This window comes from Uranotaenia lowii, chromosome 3, assembly GCF_029784155.1.
Source record: "Uranotaenia lowii strain MFRU-FL chromosome 3, ASM2978415v1, whole genome shotgun sequence".
NCBI classification, from domain to species: Eukaryota; Metazoa; Arthropoda; class Insecta; order Diptera; family Culicidae; genus Uranotaenia; species Uranotaenia lowii.
Genome location: NC_073693.1, coordinates 342359588 through 342376698, shown reverse-complemented (window position 1 = coordinate 342376698; position 17111 = coordinate 342359588). Strand labels below are relative to the sequence as shown.

At 34.4% G+C, this 17111-nt stretch overlaps 1 protein-coding gene across 1 annotated transcript in view; it reads left to right on the top strand.

Moving 5' to 3' along the window:
* The window catches only part of LOC129756623 (A disintegrin and metalloproteinase with thrombospondin motifs 9), a 935923-nt gene that overhangs the window by 687023 nt on the left and 231789 nt on the right, over positions 1-17111 (top strand). Inside the window, exon 4 of the mRNA XM_055753535.1 lies at positions 8903-9051. Within this exon, the coding sequence (XP_055609510.1) occupies positions 8903-9051 (149 nt within the window). The remainder of the gene's footprint in view (positions 1-8902; positions 9052-17111) is intronic.

The window sequence follows — 17111 nt, the reverse complement described above, 5'->3', positions numbered from 1 at the left end:
GAACTGAAAACTCGGAGCCCGATCTTCATTCGAAACTTATATTTGAATTCAGAATCACAAGTCGGATGAAAAAAAAAATTAAAAGAAGAGTGAAACCCAAAACAACAAAATTTTTATTATATTTAAATTCAGATTCACATATCAGATGAGAAAAAACTGAAACATTGATTGAAACCAAAAACAACTAAATTTTAATGAAAGAGTTGAGGGCTCTGAAACATATTTTACATCTTGGTTCATTATTATTGATTTTGAATGAAGATTAAGGAAACGTATTGAAAAGGACTGATATTAAAAATTCAAGTTCTGATTCAGATGGAAAATGACTTTTACTATCAACATAAAAATATCAAGATGACTATTCAATTTAGGCATTCAAATTTCAAGAGATCGCTAACTTATAATGTTGAAACGTAACGTAATTTCAAATTTTCAGCTGTTTTATGAAAAAAAAATTAAACATATTATCTTCACGTGAAAATATCTGCAGCGAATTTCATATTTTATCGGTGTTTTGATTGATTAGTTTTTTTTAAATCGCAGTTTTTTTTTAGATATTCGAATTTCGAACTAAAATTTTGAATTTGGATTTGCAAGAATCAGACTTGAATAGCAAAATTGTGATATTTTACTTTCACTTTTGAAAATTTTATATTTTTTCATTAGATGGTTGAATCGAAATGGTTGTAGCGCTGAGGTGGTCTAGCGGATAGGCTGGTGTGAGTCTGGTAACCCAGGCGTGCTGGGTTCGATTCCCGGTATCGGCAAGAAAACTTTTGGGTTCGAATCCCTTAAGTTGCCGACAGATAAGATGTGTTTCATTCATTATTAATAACTATATAAAATAAATATTTCAGAGGGAATGCATCTGGGGATAATCTGAAGAGACTACTGCAAGCGGAGTGGATTGCCAACCATTGTAGGTCTCTGAAGGTTGGATGACTTCAATAGCGCAGATGTGGTCTAGTGGATAGGCTGGCGCGAGTCTGGTGTTGGTATGCCAGGCGTACTGGGTTCGATTCCCGGTATCGGCAAGAAAACTTTTGGGTTCGAATCCCTTAAGTTGCCGACAGGTAAGATGTGTTTCCTCATATAATTGACTAGGTATATAATTAGAATGTTCAATCAGTTGCCAGCTGGCCAGGTATACACGGATGCCGGAATACCTGTAAGTAAACTAGCCCACCTGATTGACTCGTTCTTCCAAAATAAACCTACATCAACACAATACATTCATCCATGACAGTTCATACAAAGCCTTGGAGTCCGGGTATGATGTACGCGTTGCATTGGAGATTTGGCGAACTTTATAATCTAAAAAATGCATGTAAGCACATACTTAGGCAGAAACTGCGGTGAATCCGTGCACCCATGGTGGATAACCAACATACAACATAGATGGTTGAATCGAAATGGTTTATTGATTCTAATAAGATTTTGGAAATTTCAACTGATAAATTTTCGTAGAGGGTGAAAAAGATATTGCGTGTGCTTAAAATATAAAATTTCATGAGGGTTGCGTCGTTTTATAACAAAACAGATGCTGTCTAAGAACTACTTTTTTGTAAGTGATTTGATTTTCCTGTGTTTGTGTTCGATTGATTCAAAAATATACATGTTTTAAAATAACAGTTTTTCTTTGCATTTACGGTAATAGTTATCTAATTCATGATATCTATGCTGATGCTTCAAATACAGTAAAAAGCAAAAAACTGTAAAATAAGGCTTTAAAAATGATATTTTACCATTTGGTCTTTTGGGATTGGATGAGATTCAAAATTCTCTTCTGGACCTATGAAAACCCGTGTGCCAGGTCACAAGACTCATCACTTTAGCACGATTTTATAAATACACTAGCTGATTTTACCCGGCCTTGCTCGGGTTCACAAAAATATAAATCAAAATGAGTCGTTTGACTTTTTGAAATTTTGAAAGCTTCATATTCATTATTGTAAGTTGTTAGTTTTTTTTTTTTAAATTTTGATAGGGATTATTAACTGTGTTTATCGTTTTTATATTATTGAAAAACTTATAGTTATGAGGTTTTCTTTAATAAAATTTTTAAATAATTTCCCTTGTATGCTTATTAGTTCTATCACGAAAAACATTATTTATCCACCATTTTTTATGACACTTGAATAGATATGGCAATATATTTTTTATTTTCGAATGAGAAAACTGTTTTTTATCTTTCCCATCCCCCATCTAATGAAAATCCCATTTTTCAACATGGATGATCTCCCCGTTAAGTGGTATATTTACGTTTAATTTACTAAGAAACTTCTATAAAAAGAACTTCCGAATCTTGTTGAAGGCTCTTTTTGCATGTTTCCAAATGAATGTGTGTTTTTTTCGCTGTTTTATTTCACATTGTTTTATGATAAGGTTTTTTGAATTTTGAAATTTCTTCTTATAGTTTTTGAAGTAATCGAAAACAAATCATCTCTAAACCAATATCACCCATTTTATAATGTTATGATAAAGGTTTTATTTGAGTTCTATTTAAATTTTTCTTTTTTTGACCACAATTAGGCCGCAGCAAATATAATAAAACATAATGCTAAACACAAATTAATAATAAATTGCACGGAACCTTGTATGCAACAAAATTTTATACTATATCATTGCACAAAACCTATGAATCAAGAGTTTAAAAGGTGAAATAATTCCAGTCTTTCCATTATTTTTTGGTGTTGTAATCTTTAGGATATTTGATTTTTATATTTCGAAATTTACTTAAAATACTTCAAATTTTATTTATTATCCCCTTCGTTTTTTTTTGGAGATTTCGAGAGGGGGGGGGGGGCAAAAGGGGAAATTGATTTTTGTTCCAGCTTTATCCCATTAATTATTATTGTGAACACTAACAGTGATAAATGTAAAGATGGTTAGAATTGGATGGAGGAATTGAACACATTGATGACGAATAATAACTCAAATGTTGTAGATTGCCCAATGAAATTGAATTGTATAAAACTAAAAACCCTCAGATCAGAATAAATTTTCGAATCCTCCGTTTGATTTCCCAGATGGCTATCAATGCGTTGAATCGCAGCCTTATAACTCTAAATCTTAAAAGGTAACTTTTCTTTTTCTATGGAAACTCCAGGAATATTAAAATAGTTGGTTCTAAAAAGCTTTAATTTACGAAAATCGTTTGATTAGTTTTCAGAACTCTGTCCAAATAGTTATTCAGCTAAAAAAGTAAATTCACTGTTCACTATATATGATTGAAGACTCTCAAAGCCGCCCCTAGGGTGGTACGGAACACTTTGAAAAGTTCTACAATTCTATTCCAAATATTTCTAACAGTTGTATTTTTCTATCAAAAATGTAGGCTCAATATTGCATCCGAATATCTCGTACCAGTACCACGTGCTTTGAACAGAAGAAGGAATAAAAACACCCGCCAAAATTTCCCCTTTCAAATTTTAAATGCTCAGCAAGCTTTGATTGCTTTCAGTACACGTGAACTCTGGATGGTCGCTTCTAATGCCCGGCCTATAGTGATGGTGAAAAAAACCCCGCCAAAGGAAAAATAATCGGTTTGCCAAAATGGGTGCCATGACTTTTGATTTGTGGGAATAAAACGAAAGTTGTATGGGAGGGTCTCTTTTCTTAGGTGGGAGGGTCTCAGAACTATTACTAAAACCTTACCCTGTTCCAACTACAACTCTGTACCAAATTTCAGGCTGATCGGTTAAGCGGTGTCGATTTGTATAAGGTGCATACAAACAAACAAACATATATAGTCCAACTCATCTTTATATATTAGATATATAAAATTTGCGCAATTAACTAAAGAGCCGCAGCTTTACATCAAAAGAGCCGCATGCGGCTCGCGAGCCGCAGCTTGCCAACCTATGGCCTAGATCGATACCCATTCCAGACCATTTCCAAATCAATCCATGTTACATCGTCGATGGGCACGCCTGATAGGTAAGACTTCATGACAATCAGAACACCATCTCCAGTAGTTTTCATGCTCCTGTGGAAGTCTCGGTCGCAACGGAAAACTGAGAAGTCCGAGCTTAAAATCTGGCTGGTAAGGGTCCTGTCATTAAGCCAAGTTACGGTGAACGAACGATGTCGTAAAAGGAACTTGAGGTGGCAAGCAAATATTCTTAAACATAGGAATTTGGTCGACGTTCTGGTAGTATTTGAAGGTTGATGTCATCACGTTTACCACTCTGATGCGTCCAGGAGCAGAAATCCTTGAAGACACTGACGGAGTGAGTTCGAACTAACCCTGCTCATTCCGGATGACGTTTAAATAGCTGATTCCTGCTGGGTATTGTTGTTTACAATTAAACTTAAAACTCTGTGAATCGTGAGCTCTACCTTTCATAATTTTCGTGAAAATAAGAAGCATTTTTCCGGAAAAGAGCAAACATATCGTGCACAAATGGTGTACTTTCCTCAACATTTCGCTGAGTCAGTTGGTGAAATTGGAAGAAGTGAGCATTGGAGCGGTCTGAAATTCGATTCGGAAGTATGGAGGGGTAAGCAGCTCCGTGGACAGAAATCAGGAAAGTTATGCGTGCTAACGCTAGTAAGAAAACTGCCTTAGTTCCAAGGTAAGAATGAGTCTAAAGACATATAAGAAGCAGAAGAATCCGAAGCAGTGTGAAAATTAAGCTACTTCCGTCAAACCAAGAGCTCGTAAATTATATGAACACATGCTGTGGGGAAAATCAGGGTTGCGTTATCATCGACGAAGAAGCCTATTGCAAGTTTGATTACAAACCGCTTCCGGGTGACTACTAACAGGATGAATACAGCTGTTTAAGTCCGAGAGTGCCTATGATCCTCAAGCCTACCCATCACCCAGTACTGTTTAGGCCATATTTGGCATCAGTTCACTACTCAAAAGACACGATGGCTTGGTATTAATCTAAAAAAGTCCAGATCGTACCGAACGAAATAAATCCGCCAAATTGTTCTCAAACGAGACCGATATAACATTTTTGGGCCCTTACCAAATCGTTTTTGAGAAAAATATGTAAAGCCAGCAGATTCTATCGATAACTTCGAAAAAAGTGGCCAAAAATATCCCAAATCAATCTGTGCTGAAGGAATGAGCAGTCTTCGATGAAAAATTTGATCACTGGGCTAAGCTTTAATGGAATCTAATTTTTTTTATTGATTCACTTTTACAGTAAACTATAGAGAACATAAAAGTGAAAAAAAAAATGAAATTTGCTTTTGAATTGTGTATAAATTGTTCAATTTAAATCGTGCTTAGACATAATGGGACACTCTATTGTATTGAAATAAAGTTTTATTGATGTCAGGTCTCAAAATGGAGTATCATGATCGAGGCGTTCTTTTTTGAAGTCTTAACAATTTGTCCGGGTTTTTCAATGATTTTTTTTAGGAAAAAAACGGCAAGTAAAGTCCTGATTCATCACAGCGATGATCGCTGTTTTCCTTTAAACATAAGCTTGGACTGGGAAATAACGTGAGTTATTCTTAATCACAACGATTTCTCAAAATGCCTCCCGCTCTTCGAGCTGTATGTTTTAAAAGAAAAAAAAAGTCTCTTTTTAAGTCACTCTTTTTAAAAGTGTTGAGAATTTTATTAAATTAAATATTACTATTAATAAAACTAAATTAGAATTAGAATTAAGAAGGCAAATAGCGGTTTGATAGGACGAAAGAAGAATGAAAGTTCAATGTTAGCCTTGGAGTGTATTGGGACCTAAGTAGGCTATAGGTTAAGGTTGCCAGAATTTTTTCAGCACGTATCCGGGCCGGAGAATCCGGGCTATTTTATTTAAAAACCTGGCAAAATCCGGACACTTGATTTCAAAATTTTCGACCAAAATCCGTGCATTATCCGGGCAAATTTGGTCTAAAATTAAGAATTACTCATCGAAAATTAAGAAAAAAAACTTGAAAAAACTCATTTTTCTTTAAAGTTTATTAGCACACTTCATATCGTATTTAAGGCTTTCAAAAAACCTTTTATGTTCATTTTTAAGAAACTTGCTCAAAAAAATTCGTTTTGGGCGCATAAATAAACAACAAAATTCGTTTTTAAGTTGGATTTGAGAATGACAATGAGAATAAACCCAAGCAAAAACCGGGTTTTTCCAATAAAATCCAGGCAACCGGGTCGGGCCAGACTTTTCTCAAATTGTATTTTGAATATCCGGGCAAACCCGGATAAAACCGACCAATCTGGCAACCTTACTATAGGTCCAAGGTAGGGTGTAATCAAGATAGCTAGATTCCTGAGGTATACTACTCCGTTGCTTGCTTATTTTTGAAATTCCACAGAAATGTATGGAATTTTTTTCAAAATATTAGTTTTCTAGAAAAACTGCTGATTTTAAAATTCTGAAAAAAATATAAAAATGTTAAAAGTATTTGCAATGCATTAAGCACTTATGCGGATGGAAAACATAATTTTTACGAGGATTTTTTATTGAGTAGAAAAAAATACTTTTTTTTCTTAACTCCTTCTACCTAACTGATTTTTTTTTAATTTTGTAGGATCTAAAATAAAGTAGCATTGATTACAAGTTGCAACAAGTCATTTTTTTAGCATATTTTTACAACTACATTCGAAAAAATGCTTTCCGAAATGCGAATATTTTGAAGAAATACTGCTAAATTTCCATGAAAAAACTGTCTCGTAGTCAGAATATTTTGAAGCATTTGAGTATAAATCTTACTAATTACCACACACGTTATTTCAAAGAATGCGACTGTATACTTATTTTAACAATAAGACTCTTCAATTTTCCACAACTCGTAATTTTGTTTCAAATCCCATACATATCGTTCGATATTCCATAACTATTTTTGACCCTGCGTTTATACGGCTCTGTCGATTAAGGTTAAGCGCAATGTTTTACCTTTTTCTCTGCCTACCTTTGGGCGTAATGTCGGTATTTGATTATTGAAATTTTTTTTATAGCTTTTGTTTTTTTCCCATAATGAAGATACTTTTTAAACAAATTTACCGCACCGATAAGCCAAAAATACAACTACAATTAACTTTTACAGATTATTTGTGTCACAGGACTTGCCCAAAGTTCTTTTTTAAATTTCTTTGATTGTTCTTTAAAATGGTTATCTTATAATGCCTGAATCATGAATAGCGGGAATGAATTCATGGCAAGTTTCTTATTATATGCGCATTAAATAGCCAAATATTGTGAGTGGTGTTATTTGGCTTTCCCAAGACATCGTTGATGTAAATAATTTTTGCGCTCAGAGGTCTTCCGAAGGCGCTTCTTCGGGTATTTGAACAGCATTCTCAGAGAATTAAGTATATTTTTCATTATTTGTTTAAGTTAAAGGGAAAATCTACCTCTTTGGCTTTTCATTTTTTCATCAAGTTGTTCATGCAATTCCTTCGGAATGTGTATGATGCTATGAACATTATAAGGGGCAAAAAATTGTTAAGGGTAATAACCCTTCCATAGACCTTTCATGAAATACCACTTTATGTAGGAAAACACAAACTCCCAAATTCATACGAGACGCGATCAATCCGATCATATTGAGTCATTTTGTCATGAACGGTGAACGGAAAAGCTCAAAACACGTCTAATTTTCATCAACTTCAATTATATGACGTCAAAAGATGTATCAAAAAGGTGGTGTTAAGTTCGCTGGTGATATCTGAAGCATAAAAATGAAGCCCTATTGAAATAAAAGTTACAGATCATTCTGCGTAGACTAACGGAAACTACCTTGATACGAAAACGGTCCACTAAGAGAAGAGATAACCTCCACAAAACTGTTTGCCGTTCAAAAACGCTTGTGTCAGAATATTGATAGTTTCGATTCAACTTCAAATCAATATTTGACGGTCGCCATGCAGTGAATAGTTACAATGCATTCAAGTTTTGTTTGATCTAAATAAAAAAAAATAGAGAAAGATTATAGGTTTAAAAACTTAGACAGTTCGAAGTTACGAAGTTTTGAAAACTTCGATAATTTCTATCAGAAGAATTTATTTTTTGTGTAAGTTTTAACTTTTCCGTCTTCCATCAAAGTTCGGACTGGATTGACAGTGAACCTCCGTAGCCTCCGATAGTATAAGAAAAACATCGACTACAAGTAAATACCGGTGTGAAAACCCCGAAATGGTGCGAATCCATTAGGAAGATTGTGGGTTTTGCAGCAATTGGAACAACCATTTAGCCCAAATGGCAAGCAGCAATTGAACGAACCATTACTGTCCGATTTAATTTTGCATTATCTGTATCCATAAATAGTGAGGATCATTTCGACTGAAAGTTCGATTGCACCGCTTTATCGACTATTATTGTTTGTGTTCGATTGGGTTTGGTTCAGATTGGGGATCATTGAATTCATCGCAATTTGTCATGTCGTTTTGATGCGCCGTAAAATGGAGGTAATGTTTTTGAGGGATTAAAGTGTAAAATAAAACTTCGAAGGGTGGTCCTGGCGGGTGGCAACATAAAAGCTCAATTTTTGTTTATGTCGAATGAGTCAGCATCGTATCGCCGCTGTCAATAAACAAAACCAGATACGTTGTGGATGTTGCCGTCAGTCATAAAATGGTAATCATTCTTACTAATTAGTTGTCGCTCTGAAGCTCTGAATTCCATCCACTCCCCGAAAAATTGAACGCGGAAACACTTGGCGTTGGGATGAAGTCTTAAAACTTATAACACTTTTGGATCGGAGGGATGCTGCAATCAAATTGATCATCAAATAAACCGTTTTCGACAGGGACCTCTGCTCATTGATGCTCAAAAGGGTCGTTAACGCAACCACAAATTTGTCTCTTAAAAGTTTTTAAAGCTTACCGGTTGTTTTTTCGACAGAGGGCCCTAAAGTGGTCAATAAAGTTTACTGTCTCAATTTTATGCTTACCCGGTTGTTTTTCGTTTCATTTTTTTTTTGTTTTATCTTTCAGACCCTACCAAATCCCACCGAACGGGTCTGTACCGGCATCGAACGTCACGAATCTGGGACCCCAATCCGGAGTACAAGATTGACGCGTTCGGGCTGCAGATGCACATCGTCTTGTGGCACGACAGCAGCTTCATGGACAAAGACCTTAAGGTGAGTATTAAGCACAGATTAAAATTTTCACAGGAAATAAAATGGAATCAAATAGTTAAATTCTAAAAAAAATCACAAAATTCTCTAGCGCCTCAATTTGCATACAAGGTAGTTCTAATATGATGCACGCCGCGAAACAGCACTTCAAAATCGCTTCATTTATTGCAATTAGTTGGGTGCAATCTGCCAATTGCATCGACCGGCACTGACTGCGTTGGAACAATTTTCTTAAAGTGCCGCCTTTTGCCATCGGGGCTCCCCTTAAGAGATCCAATAATTTACGGGATAATTAGATTATCTGACCGCTACTTGCTGCTAGTAGCGCTAATAACCGAACCGCGGCAGCAGTTTTGCTCCTTCCGTTTCAAATGCGGCGCGCTATTTGTGGCAACGCCATCAACTCTCTTTAATAATGATCTGCATCTGCAAGCGACGGTGTGGTGTAGCCACAAATGTGATACAAATGTGTTGTTGTTACTACTAGTTGGTGCATCATGCACCGTGCATGTGCAGCAATTCCACAACAGAACGCTGAGAAAACCAACCGTCGTCAAATGGTTGCCCCGTGGGGGAAATAATCGTAATTTTTCAAGTGGTCCATGTCCAAGTCCATGCTGCTTCCGATGTTTCCGATGCCCGGAGGAGGATTTTCAGATGCGCTGAATAATTGCTGCACTTGAGATAACACCGTTGCTGCGGCGCGGCGCATTGCGTTAATCGGCGCTAATAACCGTTTAGCGGTGCGTTCGATCATCGCGTTTGAGGTGGAAAGTGAGAAACTGCGGTTTATAATTTGGAAACCATTGAAAAATAGGATTTTTGGGTTATGGTCATTTGATCCGTTCACCTGAAAATCGCAACGGAATCGATTATTTGGCATGAAATTTAATTAAAAAAAATCACTTGTTTTATTCTTCATTTAGGGTTAGTATAAAAAAAAAGAATATTACAAGTTATCATGAGAACTATAAACAAAGACGGAAGTCTTTGAAATCAATGGCAGGAGATAAAACATAACAGACACACATCAGTACGTTTAAAAGTGTATTATCGAACCTGATTTTCGAAACAAATGAAGACATCAGACAAGAGAATTGAGAACAAAAGAAAATAGACAAGAGACAAGAGACAAGAGACAAGAGACAAGAGACAAGAGACAAGAGACAAGAGACAAGAGACAAGAGACAAGAGACAAGAGACAAGAGACAAGAGACAAGAGACAAGAGACAAGAGAGACAAGAGAGACAAGAGAGACAAGAGAGACAAGAGAGACAAGAGAGACAAGAGAGACAAGAGAGACAAGAGAGACAAGAGAGACAAAAGAGACAAGAGAGACAAGAGAGACAAGAGAGACAAGAGAGACAAGAGAGACAAGAGAGACAAGACAGACAAGAGAGACAAGAGAGACAAGAGAGACAAGAGAGACAAAAGAGACAAGAGAGACAAGAGAGACAAGAGAGATTAGAGAGACAAGAGAGATAAGAGAGACAAGAGAGACAAAAGAGACAAAAGAGCCAAGAAAGACAAGAGTGACAAAAAAAAGAGAAATAAGAGAGACAAAAGAGACAAGAGAGACAACAGAGACAACAAGTTCCAGTAAACTAATATTGTTGAACAAAAAAAAACACGGTGTCTACTAGTGGACCGAAGAACTATTTCAGCATTCCAGTTTTGAGTTCCAATACGTTTTTGGATTTAGAGTCACCCTCCAGTATTTTTTGACGATTTCATAAAAAAATGGCATCTCTGAATGTTTGCCATTAGAAAAATGTGGCTCTTCCCCTATTAAACTCACTCTGCTCAGAAAAAATCGTGGTTCTTTATGAAGTTGAGCGAACAAATAAAACGTTTTTTTTTAAATAAAAACTTCTACCAACAAAATTTAAAAAAAAACCTTAGTTATTCAGCTATACAATGTTTCAGTTTAGAGAATTTTGATAGAAATGGTTTTTCATTAACCTGATTTATGGCTAATAACTTAACATTAAGGAATAAAAACAAAAAAATCTTTAAATAACCATAAGAGTATCAGAGAACGCTTTAAAATTTCTAATTGTATTGCTCAATGCATAAAGTTAGAAGTATATTATTTGACATAATATTTTTCCTACTTTCCTGTTATAGCTTGTAATAAATTTGTTAAGCTTGGCGATTGTTGCGTTAGAATGCAAAATCGTTAGATTTTTCTAAATTTGGTTTTGGATAGTATCCAGATCCACATGTGAGTTTAGAGAGTCGTCCAGGAAAAACTGTAGGGGAGATTAGGATTTTTTTATCTCCGTTTCCTTTTTTCATCAGTTTTTTAAGGGGAAAATTAACCTTCAAAATCCCCATTTTTTCTGCGAAAATTCACTGAAGCTTAGTTTTAAGATTATGAGGAACTTTCGTTCAATGAATAACATTATCATTGAGGAAACTTTTTTGATAATTTTCACCTTTTGACTTATTTTACCTTTTCTTCAATTGAAAAGTCTCGATTGTGCTTAATTAAACCCCTGATTTCCCATACCCTCATAGAATAAATCATTCTTACTTTTATTAAAATTTTAGCTCACTATTAGATTCTCTAGGAATTATAGAACAATTTTTCGCATCCACCTCTGATTTCCATCTATCTATTTTGGGGTCTCTCAATGGAATGTTCCTAGATATTTCAAGATCCTCCTCAAAAATTTATGTCAATGAATTTATTCGCAGGACGCTATCCAAAAACCACTTTCTTTATTGCAACGTAGTCTACAAAATTTATGCGAGATGGTTAGATAGTAAATTGAGAATTTATGCAGGCGATGTAGGTTTACATCAAGCAGCTTTCACAAACAGTAGGTCTACTTGTGATCATATTTTTATTGCTAGGAGAGTAATGGAAGAAAATTGGAATTAAGGTGAAAATTTGTTTGTTTTGGCATTGGACATTAAAAAAGCTTTCGATACAATTGATTTGAAATGTTTACAGAAAGTTCTATCAGATCTTGATGTGCCATCTCGATTCATCGATAGAGTTCTTTCTTGTGTTAAGAGTGAGATGACACAAGTTTTGTGGGAGAACCAGCTATCTAGCAGCGTAAAAAGGGGTATTGGTATTAAACAAGGATGTCCATTGTCACCTCTGCTTTTCAATTATGTTATGCAGGATGTTTTATTTAAAGTACAGGATCAGGTAAAGAGTTTAAAATTAATTGGTTTAGGTCATCTTCAACTTCCCCTATTATTGGCGTTCGCAGATGACTTACTCATAATTACTTCTAACCAGGGTGAGTTAGAAGACATTCTGGGCAAATTGGAAGGAGAACTCTCTAAAGTAGGTCTTATTATAAACAGAAATAAAAGTCAAGTTCTTATTAGACACCCAACTGCAAAATTACAAACTTCTTATCATATTTTGCTGAATGGTAAAGAGTTTGAAATTTGTGACAAAATAAAATATCTTGGAGTTTGCATTACTTCAACATTAAATAGAAAAATGACGAATAGAGACAGATGTCGAAGCGCACTGCAAGTATCTAGATTTAAAATCAATTTCTGTAAAGCATTTAAACCATCGTGGAATTTAGGTAAATTAATGTATAATTCTGTTATAGCACCAGCACTTTTGTATGGAACAAAAGTAGCAGTTTTGACCAAGAAGAGCAGACTTTCAATGGCAGATTACGAGAAATTTATTCTTAAGGCAGAAACACAATACAGCGTCGGTCGTCGCGTCACGTCAGCGGTCAACGCTGTCGATAAGTACTAAAACGCGGACGCGACGCACCCGACGATTTTTGCATCACAATTCAGCGTCAAGAAATATCTTAGATGTCTCTTGACGCTGAATTGTGATGCAAAAATCGTCGGGTGCGTCGCGTCCGCGTTTTAGTACTTATCGACAGCGTTGACCGCTGACGTGACGCGACGACCGACGCTGTATTGTGTTTCTGCCTTTAATCATATTTTCAAGAACTGTGTCAAACCGGCCGGTCTCAAGTTCAACGTAAGAAGACTGTTAGAGGGGAAAACTATAAATAGGAGAGTTAGTGTAGGAAGAATATGCTACTATGGTCACATTAGAAGAAGAGAGAGAGAGATCATTCACTAAGTATTTCCTTTAATTTAAAAACAAGGAAAAAGAAAAGAGGCAGGCCAAGTTTTCCATGGAGGAACTCTTTATTAGCAGGGCTCAATAAAGTAGGATCCAAATTTGAAGAGAACTTGGATGATCTGATAGTAGATAAAGAGAAACTAAAAAGAAAAGCTGAGGAAATTTATAAGCATTCTTATAGTGAAATTTCAGATGGAATTTCCTCCGATGAAGACACGAAATCATATAAACATTGGAAAAACAAAAAGATCTAGATGTACACGTACCATGGTTGATTTGAAAAACCATTAAAGCGAGTGTGAGAGTGTGTGCTGTTATCGATTATCACGATCGGTAAAAGTAATAAATGAGAGTTATATCTATACTTAAATATAAAAAAAAAATAAAAGAAAAAAAACACACATTGAATAAAATTTAAATCTAATAAATTCATTCTTTTCAGGTTCACTAACAGGTAATTGAAGTATTTGATCAAATGAACTAAATAAAACTTGTTTGAGGTTTTGGTGGGATCCATCCGGGCATCCAATTGAAGCGATTTTTGAGGAGAGCATTGGGCTACCTCATCTGCACCGAATCGTGAATAAAGGACGGGCTCGTCTCCCCACCCAGCGGAGCGCTCTGCTTTGTAACGGCTTGATTCAAATATTAAATATTTTTATTATTTATGTTCTTTCGATGGAGAAAACCTAGTCCTACCCTTATCTAGAGTTGTAAGCTCCTCTGCTTAGATCTCTTATCCTTTGTAATAGTCCATTCAAAGACATTTGGAAAAGTTTAGCGGATGAATCTTGATCAAGTTACAATGCAAAAGTTGCTCGCTGCTACTGGCTGTGCCTTGCTAGCTGGGTGGTGGAAAACATACATACATACAGGACGCTATCCAAAAACCACCACAAAATAAAGCATAAGTAACATTACCTTACAAGGTAGTATCGCTTAAAATTCCATCAATTTTCATCCATCAATTCAAAAGTTATCAACAAATAAAAGTGTTACATTTTTTTCGAGCACGATCCTTGGACACCTCGAAGATTTTTTTCCGTGAATAGGAGAAATAGCAGAGGGTCTCCTCTATAATGTGACAAATTTTCGAGATGCCATTATATGGACAATTTCGAACAGCAATTCCATAAGGCTATCTAAAGTGTTATAACTCAGCAAACTTAAATCCCTATTAAATATGATAGCTCAAGTTGTTAATAACGATACTACGCAATCGCAATTCCAACCGATCGTACAAATGCATGCTTAAAGTCGGTTTAAATCGGATTTCATTTCATCTCCCGTGCGGGCTTCAATAAACAAACCAGCCTTGCTGTTCTCTCTACGAAAAGACCATGTTATGAGGGGGAATCATTAAGTTCTTAAAACTAGAAAATAAAAATCAGAATTTAAATTATTAATATACCAAGCTACCTGATTAAGCTTTACAAAAAGTATTCCCAAATTAGTACAAATTGATCTCGAATTTTTATCATAAAATCCGGACAAATCTAGGCAGAATTCGATGATAATTCTTAGAAAAAAAAATCTGAAAGAAAGTGACTAAAATCACCAAAAAAATTATTTTTTTCATCGAAACACGTCAGCAGCGTTAAAATTTCTTTTCAAGCTTCCAAAACATTATTTGGATAAAACGAGCACAGAAAAATTGAGCCCAATTTGGACCTTAATTTGCTTTATTTTTCCACTTAACTTTGAAAACCTGGGGCCTGGGATGTCCGAATATATCCAGGAATCTGGAATTTATTCATTGGAAAATTAATAATACATCCCATCCTTCTATTTATTGGTTATATAAAATATTCCAGGAATCTTCAAGCGAATTAAGCATTATGTTCTAATAAGGAAGTATTTTCCTTATTAGAACATAATGCTCAAGGAATCCTCATTCAATAAAAATGTAACGGCTTTTACGGGGGATTCACTTTCTTAGATTTGTCAAAATTAAAAAAAAAATACAGTAATTATCAGTTTTTTTAAGCAAAATTTGCAGAAATTTAAAAAAAATGAAAAATGTGAAGAAAAACATTTGAAGTCATTTAAATTGTAATTTTTCTCGGACTTGGGAATTAAATTATCACTTCATAAGCATAACTATGAGTATGAGTAGTGCAAAATTAATGATAGTTCTTCGATCATTATTGAAATTTGCGTGGAATTGTACATTATATACCCTTTTTTGTTTAAATAAAACGGAAACTGTTGTTGAATAAATAGGATAAATCGGCAAAACTTCCGCTATTGAACTTTTATTTCATTTTGAATATAACATTTGATATTCTTATAGAAACTTGTCCATCAGATTAAGCCCAAATTTCACACTTTTGATTCTGATATACTATTTCAAATTATTCTATGCTTAACGACATACCCTGAAATCAGCATATAATTCTCTAAATGATTTTTCTAAAATTATTTTTATTAAAAAAACGCTATCATAGTTGAATTGAGCGATTCTCTAAACATGAATTTTTCAACTTTTTTCAATCTCATCTTACTCCAGATTTATGATTCTGTGTCTTGAAAATTAAATTTCCATTCCAAATTATTGTTTTTGAAAGTAACTTTTGTCACATTTATAAGAACTTTTGCCAAAGCTTCTAATTTTTTTAAATATTTTTTTTTAAATAAATAATGTTAAATTTTAAATTTATACATTACATTTAGCAAATTTCAACACATTATATGAACACGATTTTTTTTTGTGTTTGAAAGATATGAATGAAAGTGAAATAAACATTTGGATTTGAATTATAAATTTTGCAATTCCGGCTTTCCTCTGATTGTAACTTTGATTCTCAATTTTGTATTTGAATTACTTTTGTAATTTGATTGTATGATTTTAATTTATTTCGATTTTTGGTTTTGAATTTCACTGATGAACTTTCTTCATCTCCATGGAATTTAAATTTAATTCTGTTTTATTTCTTTTAATTTTAGATTCTTTGTCTGAAGTCTTAATGGTTATTCCCAATAGTTAAGAGGAAAATATTTATTCTGCTTTCGATGAAGCTCATATAAAGTGATAAATAATTAAACTGCGGGCCAAAAGTTTGGGATCACCCCTTCAAAAACATGAAAATTTTGCTTGGTCATATCTCAGCCATCTTATGCCATATTGAAATTCTTTAGATCTCATTCGAAAGATCGTGAGCAAAACCTTTTTTGTATGTTTTTGACAAAAATTATATGCTTAGTTTATATAATACCTAAACTTAGCTTAAAATAAGGACATTTTCCAAAAACTGCACTTAAAAATCAAATCCGATCATCTTAGGGTGGGGTGGCCAAATTTCTAAATTTGAGTGCAACTCAAATGTTTAGTTTAAGACTAACTTCATTAAACCTTTGGCTAAAGTTTGATCATTTTCTGATAATTTTCACCAAACAGTCCGTCCGTTAAAAAAACATGCATATTTTTTTAAGATCGTAACTTAGTTGTCTTACAGGTTATTTTAGATCGGTTGGGCTTTTTTGAAAGCTTATAACCTACACTTACTCATGAAATAGTAATTTTGGATGGCCGAGGTATGGCCGATCAATATTTTCATGTTTAGAAGGGGTGATCCTAAACTTGTGGCCGGCAGTGTAAATGAAAAAAAGTTTTAATATGTATCTGTAATTTTTTCTAATCCAGAGATTTTCGGGCGGTGATAAGAGTTATTTGATAAATTGTGAAATGACAGCCCTAATTAGCTTTTTTTTCATTTTCGATAAGTTGATTAGTTCTTCCGCAATATTTGAATTTTAAAATTTTATGGTTTAACAATTATTGTTTGAAGATATCCGACATATTGGTTATTTGAAGGTAATATGATGAACTCTAAAATATTACGTGTTCTCTGTGTTCAAAATAATAAATAACGTCCAATTCGTACAGTTCTTACAGCATGCATTCTTAATCGAAATTTTTTTATGAAAGATGGTTTAATTTTCGTCTTCAAATTCTTATTTAAATAAGAAATTTTGAATC